This window comes from Octodon degus, unplaced genomic scaffold (assembly GCF_000260255.1).
Source record: "Octodon degus isolate 3935 unplaced genomic scaffold, OctDeg1.0 scaffold00038, whole genome shotgun sequence".
Taxonomy (NCBI): domain Eukaryota; kingdom Metazoa; phylum Chordata; class Mammalia; order Rodentia; family Octodontidae; genus Octodon; species Octodon degus.
This window is the reverse complement of record NW_004524614.1, coordinates 13,479,848-13,494,873: the sequence shown is the minus strand read 5'-3', so window position 1 is coordinate 13,494,873 and position 15,026 is coordinate 13,479,848. Positions and strand designations below refer to the sequence as shown.

General features: G+C 30.8%; 1 protein-coding gene across 7 annotated transcripts in view; it reads right to left on the bottom strand.

The window, feature by feature from the left end:
- Nbea (neurobeachin) overlaps positions 1-15,026 on the bottom strand; it is a 760,086-nt gene that overhangs the window by 656,845 nt on the left and 88,215 nt on the right. For all 7 annotated transcript variants that reach the window (XM_004631077.2, XM_023714988.1, XM_023714990.1 and 4 more), the window contains exons 2-7: positions 13,268-13,499; positions 9,164-9,264; positions 8,831-8,926; positions 5,729-5,850; positions 4,733-4,859; positions 1,371-1,490 (exon numbers count right to left, since the gene is read on the bottom strand). In XM_004631077.2, coding sequence (XP_004631134.1) covers positions 1,371-1,490; positions 4,733-4,859; positions 5,729-5,850; positions 8,831-8,926; positions 9,164-9,264; positions 13,268-13,499 — 798 coding nt within the window. The remainder of the gene's footprint in view (positions 1-1,370; positions 1,491-4,732; positions 4,860-5,728; positions 5,851-8,830; positions 8,927-9,163; positions 9,265-13,267; positions 13,500-15,026) is intronic.

Sequence of the window (15,026 nt, the reverse complement as noted above, 5' to 3'; positions counted from 1 at the left end):
GGAGGCTGTAAACAGGCAGATCACTAGTAGTCCGATCTAGTAGTGAGAACCTGAACACCCTGTAGACCCTTCCCTAAAATACAAAAAAATAAAAATTAAAAAAATAAAGAAATAAAAATATATCATCAACTAGTGACATTCAACAAGCATAAAGAGAAAAGGCAGAATTTAATCTGTCTGCTCCAATTCTGATTAAATTGTTTTATTTATCGACTATGGCTCAAATATGAGTTTATAAAGCATAAAAAAACTTTCCCAAGAAAGGCAGATAAAAAATATTTTAAGCTTAAAAAGCCATATGCCATTTCTGTTGCACATGCTTTGACTTTTTTGCTCTGTTCCTATCTTATTTTTTATTTATTTATTTATTTTTGTGCACCACCATGCCCATTCTCAATTGCTGTCTCAGAGCGCATCGGGGGCGGGGCCAGCATGGCAGACCCGGTGATAGAACCCGTGGCTTCCACCTGCTTGCAGGTGCTTTAAGCCACTGAGCTATTTGACCATGTTCACGTCTTAAAAAAAAAAAAGAAAAATCAAACATATATTAAAAAAAAAAAAAGATTCTTAGCTACCAGGTCATACAAAAACAGGCAAAGAGCCAGATTTAGCCTGTAGAATACCGTCTGCTATCCTTACTACTGGGAACAAACAGGACTATGCACACAGTGCTACTTAAGAGATAAAACAAGAGAACATGTGACCTCTGCCATTTAAGACATTAAAATTGAGAAGAGTGCAGACAAAATTGAGAAGTGGATTTTTTTTAAGGCACTTAAAAACTAGATAAGCTGGCACAGCCTTAAAACACTAGGTGCCTTGATCCTTGAATTTTCCAGTTCGGTCCTATTGTCTTTGTACTCACAGCTCCCACTGATGGGATACAACCCCAAATATCAATATGACTTGTTTCAATTCTCACCAAAATCATTACTGGACAATCTCATTTCTCCTTGCACTACACTATCTTCTATACTTAGTAATGATTTTAATTTTCTTTATAATATGTTAATCTTAATAAATAACAGTTATTACATATTACTCATTTTGTTTAAACTCTTCCTTACCAAATCATATAATGGATGAGACACATTTTTAGTGCTTAAAATTACGGAAGGAGTAGAATACTACACTTATGTTTTTTGACCTAAAAATACTTAAAAAAAATTTCCAAGTAATTTTTGTTTTTTTGATATCATTAACCATGTCTTTAGCAATTTTATCATACTAAATTTAAATTTTGAAAGTTTCATAAAAAACACGTCTAATATTCAAATGTTTCTATCAACCTCTCTTTGCAGTTTGTGTTGCATGAATAGACCATAGTCTCTCGTACATTAGAAGGCTGAATACAAATGTTAAAAACTTACATCATTTGTGTTAACATGCCAAGCCATGTCACCATAAGACACCAGTTGTCCATTGACATAACATCGAATTTCACTGTTCCTCCATCGATTGTAAATATGGACGATGCTGATCATATACCACTTAAGTAAAGAAAATTAAAAATGTTAATAGGTAAAGCTTAATTATATTATCTAAAATATATTCAGAACCTGCAAAATACCCTTTAAGAAAATGATTGGTGAACTGTTAATGATCACTAACTATCATTTCTGTGTTTTTTTCCTCACATTTCTCACTTTGAGATGACAAAAATGGCACATAAAGAAACCTGTGATGCAGATAGAGTCAGAGTCCCTAAGTCCCCAGACTGACATCTTCTTCCACTGTATAATGATGGAAAATTCTTGAAATACAATTACATGTTTTTCATTTAATAACATTTAATACTGTGCCAAGCACTCAGATGCTTACAGCTGTCCACAGACACCATAGGCCCAGTTTTCCTGGAACTTATGTTCCAGTTTAACGGATATGCAAGAGACAACTAAACAGGGATTATAAATTACTATGATTACTGCAAGGGAAAAACAATAATAAGAAAAATTATAAACTAATATTCTGTTTTGACAGGAAAGAACTGTCAAAAAGTGACATTTATTGCTCTGGTATGATGATTTCAGTTTTTTTGGAAAAATACCTTGGAGGGGAATAGCTGGCTTGAATGGGACTTCCAATCCTAGCACCCACATTTGTAGCAGGGTAATTTCTCACCACTAAATTTTGAAAACAACCCAAATGCCCATCAACTGAGGGATGCATAAAAATGATATGGTAATTTTACACAATGGAGTATTACTCAGCTATAAAAAATAAAAATTTGAGGCTTTTGTAAATAAGTGGATGCAACTAGAGACTGTACTGGTAAGTGAAAAAAATCAGGCCATGCTCCAACATTGCACTGTCTTGCTAGTGTGAGAACTTGAAAGAGTAAATATAGTCTGGAAGGTACAATAGATACTTTGAAAGGGAAAGAATTTGTTCAAGGGGAAGGAAACACTGGGATGAGGAAAAGGACAAAAGAAAGAAAGGTAAAAGATTTATTTCTGCTGGTCTTTTGAAAGGAGCAATTAATGTTTAATTTTTTTTTCTTTTTACTCTTTTTTTTTTCTTTTTAATTTCTTATAACTTTTGGTGTTTTATTTTGCTTAAACCAATTTTGTATGTTTATATCTGGCAACCTAAACAACTTACTGAAAGATAACTTCATGGAATACAGCAACCATTGTTGAACTATTATTACTTTGTTCAGTGAAATTTCATAGCACTTCTAAGGCTTTTTTTTAATTACTATTCTGTACTCTTCAAAAAATAAAATGAATAAAAAATAAAAAGTAACATTTATAGCCAACATTTATAGTAAAGTTTGGGTGTTTATAATGTATAAGTTTATTATATCTGATAATAATTATATATTTTAATTTTCTAATGTCTGAATACTTATTAAAAATAAATGAGCATCCTGAGTTCACATTTTATAATTAATAGTGTCAGCAAAAGGCATTTTAAGTTAATTTTCAAAGTCAGACTATGAAAGAGATTGAACACAGTTATTTTATAGATAATAGCCTTAGGCAAAGAACATAGAAATATTTTTCTAAAGTACAGGAAAATGAGATCATTTGAACAAGTATGCCATTAGGACTTAAGGGGGAAAATTAAATAAGTTTCCCCTTCCTCAAAATTTAAAATGAAGTTTTTCTATACAATTTAAACATTATTTAATTATTTTATATATTGAGAACTAAAAAGCAATAACAGAATACTTGATAATTAAAATACTAAATATGACATGAAATCTGAACTATTTTTTAAAAATGCAATTTCATTGATCTCTCCTTAGAAAATAAAAAGTGGTAGTATACAACTCAGAAAAGATAGCAACAGAAAATAATAATGCTCCTTAGTTACAAATGTGGGACTGATGATTCTTTTTTAAATTTTTTTTCATTCTAGATAATCTCTATTGTAAGTCCTCCATTTGATCAAAAAACAACATATACATTTGTTCTAAGTAAAATCAGAAAAATCTTTAATGCACTCATTTAACAACTCTTGCTTCTAAGGACCTATAAAAGCTGTGATTCAAAGAAATTTAAGAATATTACAGATTTTCATATTTAAAAATTAAAATTAACATAAATCATATCCACTGAATTTCAATATGTACAACCAGAGTATTATCAATGTATCAAAACACGCAATTAATATTTGGGCAAAATTTTTCATACATATAAGCAAACATAAAAGTGCCTATGCAGAGCCAAAATTTTCCTGCTCAGATATAGTTTTATGATAAATACACATTATATTTTCTGATGTACTTAATATAAAAAATGCTCTTTTAAAGAGTATCTATTGAGTTCTCATTACTCCAGATAATTTATTATCCTAGGTGGAGTGAACCTTACAATCATTAAAAAAAACACACACACACACACAAAAAGAGAGATAATAAAGCAATATACTCTTAAGCTCATGGTATCAGAAATACTCTGTAGCTAGTGAGAAGCGAAATAAGCAAGTCTAAGCAATGGATTATGATCAGAAAGAGAAATCAGATATAAATATGGCAACAGGAAGAAACAGCATATCATCCAAAATAAGGTAGAACAATATAAATAATTTAAGCAATGGGTAACAAAATTTTTAAAAAGAGAAATATTTTCAGAGACATAATAGATGTTGTAAAAATTAAACTAATAAAATGTTAAAACAGAGAGGGAAGAACAAAGCTAACACAAGTTCGGATTATTAGAAAGATGGTAGATACTTTAATCAGAGAACTTTGGAACATGAGTACATATGGGACAGAAAATAGTTAATTCACTGTTTCATATTCTGAGATCAAGGTTCAGAAAGAAATACAGAAGACAACATCACATACTAGATGAGAATATAAGAACAGAGTTTTGAAGATAAGAATAAGAAGGGTAGGTTATCATGAAATTGAATAAAAATTCCACATAAAATGCAAACATCAAGAAAACAAAGGTGCTTTCTGTTTATTTCACTGTCATGCCTTACTGCCTAGAAAAGTGCCTGCTACTCATTCATCAATTATTCAATATGAACTGAAAGAATGTGATAGAAGCGATCATATGAAAGAATGAATGAAAGAGTATGAGACATACTACAAGATTTCAAAAGATTGATCTTACAGGAAAAAATTTAGAAATAAAAGTAAAAAGAAAATATAGACAAGAATAAGACAAAACATTAAGTCATAAGAAAAACAGTTAAAAAGAATATTACAAAATTATGCCAGAAAAATTTTAAAATAAAGGAAAGGTGAATTTCAACAGAAATATTTAGTTTTACTAACCTTGCGTGGTTGAAAATCATACTTCACACAGTGCTGAAAACCTTTTCCTTTGGACTTCAGAGATGTAACTATTAAACAATTGCCAACAAAATGTGCAGAGTAACCGACTCCTTTGCTAGTACGAAAACTGCAAAGAATATCATAATATAGTAATAAACTGAAAAAAGCATATGCCTACTGCTTATGCTATAATTTTTATATAAAAATTAAACTATCCATGCAAAGTAGGGATTAATAGGTACCAAATAAAAATTAAAATGTAAAAAGTATAATTAGCCAAAAGACAAAAAAAATTTAAACTGAGAAGCAATGAATTTAAAGTAGAAAATAAAATAAGGTTTGAATATCACAATTTAAACTATTATATAAAACAAATGTCAACACAAATCTAACAAAAGATTTCATCTAACTTTTAGGAACTGCTTTCCATTAGCAAATACAAAGCTCATTTACATACATATAAATATTTTCTATAAAAACTAGGCTTCTAATTCTACTATCCCTTTGAAAAGAGCTTTACAAACAGAAAAAGTCAGAACCAACTGAGAAACAGTTTCACCAAATTGTATATTTTAATGAAAATAAAAAACTATCAAATTTATTTCATTGTAACTTTTTGAATGTTTATCACTATTTTTAAAAGCACATATCAATTATAAACACGGAACAAAATACATGAAAAGGCAAAGGAAAATCTAACTGGAGTGAGTCAGTCTGTTTGTTTGGGTTTTTTCCCTAGATCAAGGCCCAGCAATGCTAGCACTCCACAAATGATCTACATTGAAGCAGAATAGCCAGGGAAAGTCTGCAACCCTTGACTCAGACTGTAAGGGGAGTAAGGAGGGAAGCAGAAGCATTGTCACCTAGAATCAACAGTAAAGAAATAAATAAAATTTATTCAGCTGAGTCTTCATAAGTCTTAATACACCCATATAATATACTTAAAAAATTGAAATACTTAAAGACAAAAGTTCTAACACTGAATATATTACTTACCAATAAAGATAAGGTTTATCCTTATCAACATTTATGTTATTTAAAGGATCCATACGAAACCAAGTGTTTAGGGTAAAGCCATTCTGATAAGGCCACTTTGCAATAGGAGGCAAAGCAATTGCCTACAAAGAATGAAAAACAGATAAAGTATCAGTTAAAGAAAATATGAAATCATAAAGGTCAAATCTGTATTTTACAGAATAAAAAATAAGTGAGAGATAAATTTTAAAACATCATGACCCAGGGCCAAGGATAGCTCAGTAGAATAAGTGCTTCCCCGGCAAGTGCAAGGGCCTGAGTTCTATCCCAGTTCTGCCAAAAAAAGGAAAAAAAAAAAAAAAAAATCATGACCACAGAAGATAGAAACTATTATTTTATTAAGTAATAGATACAGTATATTATTTTATTATAGAAGCACTGTTTTCAAACAATTAAATATCATCTCTAGTTAACATAGTTGGTTTTAGACTAACTTCAAATGTCCTCTTTTTTAATTTCACCAATACAAAGTCCCTTATATATAGACCTCAGGATTTTCAGCTTTCAACAGTTTATGCTAGCTTTCAACATTTCATTTGATTATACGAGGCTAAATCTGAAAGATGAAGATAACTATACTAGCGAATATTAGTGGAACAAACATTAAAATAAACACAAGTGTTAGTGCTAATACAACATAGAAACATAGGAAGGCATTATGGCTTGTGTCTAGGTGTCCCGGCACAGCCTCAAGCAGTCATGGGAAGGCTTTAGGAGTTTGTGACTAATTATTCTGGGTGTGGACCCAGCTCCTGCCCTGGGGCATGTAATCTACATTACAATGTAAGACTGGGAGTGAAGTTAGCTAGCTGCCCCAGCTGCTGCCACTCCCTTTGCTCTCTAGCTTTCTACTGCTGTCATGAAAGGTTGTTCTCTGCCTTGTGCCGCTCTGCCTTGGAGCCAGTGGAGTACTGACTGAAACCTTCAGAAACTGTGAGCTAAATAAACCTTTCCTTACTTCATTTTGGGTGTGGGTTATTTGTCCTAGCAGTGAGAGAAGAGTAACTGAGACAGAAAGTAAAAGCAGCTGATTACATCTGTCACTAAGTGTTTGAAAACATTCCCTTCTTGCCCTTGTTTTACATGCCCTATCTCTCATCCCCAACCAATTATCTTAATACATGGTGTATTATCAGCTTCATTGTTCAGGTCTACTGTGACCCAAATTATAACTCATATATACTGCATTAACCAAAAAATAGAGAAAAAAGTTGAGACAGGCTGCTCCTTAACAAGAGAACACTGAAAATCCAAAAAAACTAGAGTTTGTCAACTTAATGGACTCAGTAATACTAAAAGTCTATTCTTTCCAAATTCCTCTATAGACTTATACTCCATAAACCAGGAGAGGCCTTTGGTTTTCTCTTTTTCAGTATTGATGAAATCTAGGGCCTCTTTCTTACTAAGGAAGCATGTACACTAAGTTGCATTGTGTTACACGTACTAGGTTTTCTAACAAAATTTAACAAGTTTCTCCAACAGTGAGCAAAATTTTCAGACATTCTACAGTAGTCAATAATATTATTCTAACAGTTAAGAACAAAATTGGAGCACTTGACTACCTAATTGTAAGAATTGCTAACTATACAGGAATAAAAATGACAATCTGACACTGGCACAGGAATAGAAATAGAGAAGAAAACAAGAATACAGAAATAGATGTATCTAAATATGATTAAATAATTTCAAGAAATGTTGTAACTAATCTAAAGTGAAAGGACTGTCTCTTCAACATATGATAATGTAAAAATAGAGATACAATGAAATAAACCTTAACCCCAACTTTTCTGACACCATATGAAAATAATTCATTAAAAAGAAACCAAAGTATATGTAAGAGTTAAACTTACAGAAATTTAAAACAATCTTAACAAAGTGTTGTCCCACTGTTTGTGAAAGCAAAAGCATGTATCACACTAAAAAAGAAAAACTTAACTGGACCTCATCAATTTTATGAAAGCTCTGCAAACAACCTAGATGTCCATCAAGAGACAGACAGAAAAAGAAAATGTGACATATGGAATATTATTTAGCCACAAAAAATGAGATCAAATCATTTATGGAACAATGAGTGGGTCACAGAGAACTTCAGTATCATTTTATTTCTCTTACATAGGAATCCCAAAATATATATATAAGAAAAAACAAAATAAAGGAAAGATAGTACCATATACTTCTGGTATATGAGGCAGGATAAGCAAAGGAAGGGGAAAGGGTGAGAAGGGTAAATACACTAAAAGATGATCATATGTCATGTACCAATTCACCAAAACAGTGTATTATATATAACAAACATCCACTAATAAAAAAGCATATTAAGAAAGTAAAAAGCCACAAGTTAAGAGACAATATTTGGTATGTATGTATCTAATATAGAAAATACAGCCAAAATTTATAATGAATACCTGATTAAAATAAATAAAAATATTTAAATGAACAATACTGAATATAGACTTCATAAAAGAAGATACAATAACAGCTAACAAACATAAAAAAATGCTTAGCATCTACAGTAATGATAGAAAAAAAACTACAATGAGGAACTACAATATTATATAACCATTTAAATGACTAAAATTAAAAATACTAACAATGTTCAAGATACAGATTAACTCAAATTTTCAAATTGCTGCTGGATATATGAAATTTTCCTAACAGAATTGATTTGACAGTTCCTCATGAAGGTAAACATACACTTATTACAAAACCCAGCAACTGCATTCAGACATTTAACCAAGAGAAAACATATGTCACAGGAAAACCTTTCCTTGAATGCTCACTGTGGTTTTATTTACATAGAAAACCAAATGCCCATAAATTAATGGATAAAAGAAACAGTGATATATTGATAAAATGCAATTCTACTCAGAGTAAAGAGGTACAGAACAAATAATCTACTGATTAAAGCAATAGGAACTATCTCAAAAGCATTACTGTAAGTGAAAGAACACAAATAGAAAATTACCTAAAAGACAAAACTGGCAACACAAATCAGAAGTGGCAAGTTACAGGGGTTGAATGACTTAAAAATAAATAAAAACAAATACATGTAATTAAACTTACCGCAGCACTACAACCAGGGAAATTGAAAAAAGTATCAGGACCATGTCTTTGTGGCATCTGGTTAAGAACTGACAATAATTTTACTGCATGTCTTGGCTGAGGATATAATAAAAAAAAAAAAAAAAATGTACAAATTTAGCAGTAATACCTGATATACCACTTTAATGAATGGATTGTTCAATAACTACACACAGAATTAATTTTAAATTTTAAATGGTTTAAGATAACGGTCTCCAGTATTAATTCAAAAACACAGCAGTCTAGGGACAAGTTATTGAACATTAAGTAATAATATACTGATATTGAATACTATACCCTCTGACCACAGCTTACCCAGATTCCACTTTCTCCTCGAAGCATGCTGAACAAAAGCTTCAACTCCTTGACAGTGATGCTGTAGCTGGCAAGAACCCCCAACATATCAACTAGAAGATCTTCAAAGGAAAATAAAGTTATTCTGAACTCTAGTCATAAATTGTGATCTGTCAACATAGCATACTTTTTGAAAGAACAAAAGTTGTCAGGGGCATATATGCAGTCATTCTAATTAACAATTTCCACACATACAAAGATGGACATACGTAGAGAAATAGATATTATAAAGTGTAAAGGCATAAATAATTAAAATTATAAATTGGTTATTTTCAAATGAAAATCAAGCAGCTATCATATTTTTTTTCAGAATTATCTATTCTTAATAAAATATGCTCTTGAAATATCCCTTGGAGTATTAACAATTTTAAGCTCTTACTCAAAGCAGCTTATATGTATTAAGGTAACAAATCTGCACAACCAATCTGTAACATGGGTACAATAATTATCCCTTTTTAAAAATGAACAAACTATAGCACACTTAACTTAATCCCACTTCCAACGAACACATATCTAACAACTGGTTGGGTCAGGACTCACACCCAGTCTGGCTCTAGAACACTCACTTCTTCCTAATGTACCATAATTGATAGCCATTATCCTAACACAAGTATTTTGCTCAACTACAGAAACACAAGATTACTTACTAATCAGAAAAATTAGTATTTCTTCTATGATTAGTTTTTCCACATGATTAATATTTCCAGTGTTCTTTATAAGACATTAAATATCTAAATACTTATAGTACTTCATTTTTTGAATTTCTAAATCATTTCCTAAGAAATGAAAAATACTATACAAGTTAATACAAACTAATAAGATATATATATATACACATATATACATCCATACACACATATAGATTGCAGATATTTATCATCAATAAATAAAAAGGCTGTATCAGGGTAAACTGAAATGATTGTAACTATATAATAACATATATAATAATTATATAACATATTTAGTATCACAGATTTATAACTGGAATTTGAAATGTTAAAGTACTTATTGTGCATCTCTAAAACAGACATTAAATATAGTTGTTATCAATTAGTAAACAAATAATTCTTAATACCATAACAAGCAAGCAATCTATGACAAAATTGTGACAGTGGATATATCAATTTGAAGAAAGCTTTAGTCAATGAAAGAAAAGTTTCATCATTTAAGCAACAAATGTATGAAAATATTAGTGCATATAAATCTAAATCTGTTCTTAAAAAAGAGTTCTTTATAAAAAAGAATCTTAAAAACCCTAAGCATACATGCCTCATTTTTAAGCAATTATCTTGTATAGGCAAGCATTATCTTAAATTTCTTAAAGGGTTACATACAATACTACTTTTAAAAATTAAACTTCTAATTGCAATACACATGATGGATGACATGTTAGTTTGCATTTAGGTACAATTCTTTAAAATCTCTTAAATACTGTACATTAAAAAAAAACCAAGAAGATCAATTTCATTTTATTATAGTAGTTCTTTTCTGATTAAGAATTTTGAAAGACTTAGAAGTAAAGCCATGCTGTTATGTTCAGCTGTAGGGGACTCAGGTCAATAATTTCTGACATTGCCAGTAAAGCGGAAGACCCAATACTATTATGGACTACTGGACTCTTAGAATATTTTGCTGAGTTCACACACCTATAATATTAAAATAACGGAACTTAACAAAAAAGGGGTACAGATGAATGCCCATTTTGTATATGTGTACTCAAAATGGTTAGGATAGATATATAGTTACATACTCTTAATGAATTGAGGGATTTGTTCTAATGGTGTTTGTAAATAGGATAGCATGTCTGCATCTTGTACAGCAATTAACCGCTAGGAAGAATGTATGCAATGTGTTAATTTTTTTTTTTTTTTTTTTTTGCAGAACCGGGGATTGAACTCAGGTCCTCGCGCTTGCCAGACAAGCGCTTATTCCACTGAGCCATCTCCCCGGCCCAATGTGTTAATTATTGAAACTGTCCTACCAATTTGGTTTGAAACTCTCTCATTGCTATTTATTTCTCAATAAAATTATGGAAAAAAGAATTTTGAAAGAAAAAAATACTATGACTATTATACTCTCTTAACAGTTTACAATAAATGCTTAACCTCTTTTCAGTGATACATTTACATCATTAAATGAAAAAGATTTCTTTGGACTTAACATCCTACAACATATCCAGAAATAAAAACCAATAGTGTTTTGGTGGCTGTTTTTTTTTTTTTTTTCTCCTTAGTATGGCATTTCATTTTTAATTTCTAAAATAGTGAAATATACATTCTTTCTGACATTTATTACACTTTCTTACATCCTTCTATCATCAGGCTCTTTTGTAAGAAAATATTTAAAATAACAAAGTGAATATTTGTGTTATCAGTATTATTACTATTGAAAAGAAAGAATAAGAGAATTAAAGAGCTTCATGTAATACAATAAACCAAGAATACACTTCTGAGGTACTGTCCTCACTTTTACTTCACATTGCAACACTGATGAATATAATTTATGTAAATTACTATGCATGCAATTCTGGGTCTTTTGCTAAACTGTTATGCAGCACTGAATTTATTTATAAAACAAAACTTAACATCATAAGCCACACATAAGGATTGAAAGATCATAAGATACTCAATAAAGCATATATGCATAAAATTTCCTACAAATAAATACCTGTTAAATAACTCTAAAGATATTTTAAGAAATTTAAATCTGAATCTTCTTTATCATCAAAGTAGTCATTTATGACCAATACAGAGAATGTTAACAGATATATGTGCTACTTTGAAAACCAATTAGAAATTATTTTAAATAATTAAAAAGTATTTTAAAATTTAAAAATCATTATTTAACCCATTGTTTATTTCATTCTCTTACATGTTTTGTTCCAAAACATTAAAATTAATATCTTTTGGGGGGGGATTTTAGTATAGGGTCTACAAGGTCTCACTATTCAGATCAGACTCCTAGTGATCCTCCTGTTTTCAGCCTCCCAAGCACAGGGATTATAGGCCTGTACCACCACGCCCAGTCTCAATCACTGTCTCAGTGCTCCCTGGAAGGGGGCTGGCATGGCACACTGTTGCTAACCTGGTTGCTATGCCTGCCTGAGCAGGCACTTTAGTCCACTGAGCTATCTGGTCGGCCCTAAAATTAATTTATCTAAGTGAAAAATCTAAAAAGCATTCTCTGTTATCTAAACTACTTTTAAAGATCATATATAATATTGTGAAAAACCAGATAAGCAACTTTTGGGAGTTCGAAAATACTTTTCTATAAGAAAACACTTACGCAGAAGAGCCAGGGTTTAGAAAATCAATAGTTTAAAATTTAAACTTATTTTCTGAAATAACTGCTACTCTAAGACCATTATTTAAAACATTTCTACTAAAGTGCATCAATTAGCATGACTGGGAAGTAAATGGTTGATGGAGATACATCATAAAATCACTGTTTAACCTATAATAAGCAAAACAATAATTTTAACTAAAAGTTTGTGCAAATTTCATATCCTATTCCACAATGTATGTAGTTATTTTGATATAGAAACTTTCTCTGTCAATCCCAAAATCAAAGTAAGTAATCACTTCCAAAAGAAAAACTATACTGATTCTAAGGCTTTTAGTGTCTCCTGCCATTTTTCAAAGTTCTACACATGCCAAATTGATGAGCTTCTAACTGGTATAATTTGGTAAAGACCTCACTTATAATTCAAAACTGAAATAGGTATTGTTGTATTTTAATTCTATAAAGGTGTAATTATGTACTGCATAAAAAAATTAGTTTTTACCAGTTTCATAGTACTTACTCCAGAATACTAAGACTTTTTCTAAAACTTAGAAAAACAAAATTAGGAATTGTATTTACCTAATACAGTAATTCTGTTTGTCTTTTTCCATTCTTCATGCTTACCATTAACATAGAAGGCAAATTTTCCTAACATTTCTACGTATCTATTTTATACCAAGGTAATTTTAACAAATCAATATTACCAACAGTATTTAGACAAATACATTAAATTTCATAAATATTCAAATTATACTTTTCTGTCAGACAGTCATGGCCTCATACCTGCTATCATGTCATCTACAGCACTCATTTTCAGCAACACTTGCTCAATTAGCCCAACTTCTGTGCTAGTCTGTAAATTCCGAACACTTTTTCGTAGAATGGCTGTAAACATGCTCCATATTTCTGCTTGACATGTTACATCACAGTGCTCCAAAAGCTCTGTCATACATGTTATACTCTCAGCATCCTGGATAATAAAGTTCATCTCCAAATCAAATTCTCCACCAACAAGCTGAAACAATGACAAAGAAACAATCAACAGCTGCAAAGGAGGAAGTTAGGTATCATAACAATAAAATAATACCAAAAAATTAGCAAGGTAAGAATAGGTACCCTAAAATACTTTATATCTGATGTAAAAGTAATCTTGAACCATAATTTAAGAGTTGTAGATATAAGAAATAAAACTAACAAAGAGAAATCTAATTTCCAGAAACATAGAAAAAAGTAATTTTATTTCTTTTTAATTTTTAAAGGGAATACAAAATATTGGGCAGGCCAGATACCTCAGCAGACTAAAGCACCTGCTTAGGCAGAGCACAGGTTCCAGGGTTCGATCCCTGGCCCACCTTGCCAACCCCACCCTGGGGCGTGCTGAGGCCATTGAGACTGGGCATGGTGGTGCACACCTGTAATCCCAGCGTTTGGGAGGCTGAAAACAGGAGAATCACTACAAGTCCTATGTACATAGTGAGACCCTGTAGACCCTGTACTGCATACATAAAGAAGGGAGACAAAAAAAGAATACACAATTTCTAAAGAAATTTAGAAATGATACAGAATTTCACTAAACAAAATAATATGAATTAAACAGTATACGTCATACTGCATAGTCTTGTCTTAAAACTTAGTTGTTCATATTACCAGATATATGCACACAAAATTGGAAGAAGAAAAAAAAGTTTTAAGAAATTAAAAAGACAGAAAGAGGAAGAAAAGTGAAAGAAAAAAAATTAAGCATTAACTGCTCCTTTTCATAGACCAGCACAAATTTGCAATACAATTATCCAAGTCATCCTGCACACATACACAGATATATCTCTTTCCACCACTACCTTCCTTGTCCTTTTCTGTATCTCAGTAATTCCTTCCCTTTGAGCAAACTCATTCCCTTTTCACAGTACCTATTGTACCTTTCAGATTTTATTTACTCTTTTAGGTTCTTACACTAGGGAGACAATATGATGTTTGCACATGCATATGACAAAAAGTTATTTTAAATATAAAAGAATAGAGTGAACTACAGCACATGATTACTGAGTGGGATTCAGAATATATTCCTATAAGGTATGATCTTTAAATATGATAATTAATAAAAAATATAGAGTTCATTTTAGGATAAATTTTAAAACAAAGTTCATTTTCTTTTTTTAATATTATTAGAAATAAAGACTACAAAAAGATATTACATGAAAAAAGCTGTATCTAATCATATATAGAAGGAAACATGAAACTCATACTAGCATGACATACAATAAATGCAAAATGACAGAGTGAATGTTCAACACTAAATTGAAAAGAATTATGTAGTCTTCAAGTTTTTTAAAAGCAAAATGGTGAATTCACTTAAGAAAGTATTTGTAACACCAACATCTATGATTTGCAACATTATGTCACTGAGTTGGAAGTCACTGTTGTTAACAAATACACAGAGAATAAAATACTTATACTGATAAACATGTACTTTATGTAGATCAAATCACATGAATTAAAATATCAAGCCTAAAGAACTTTTATTTTTATTTTTGTGAGACTTTTT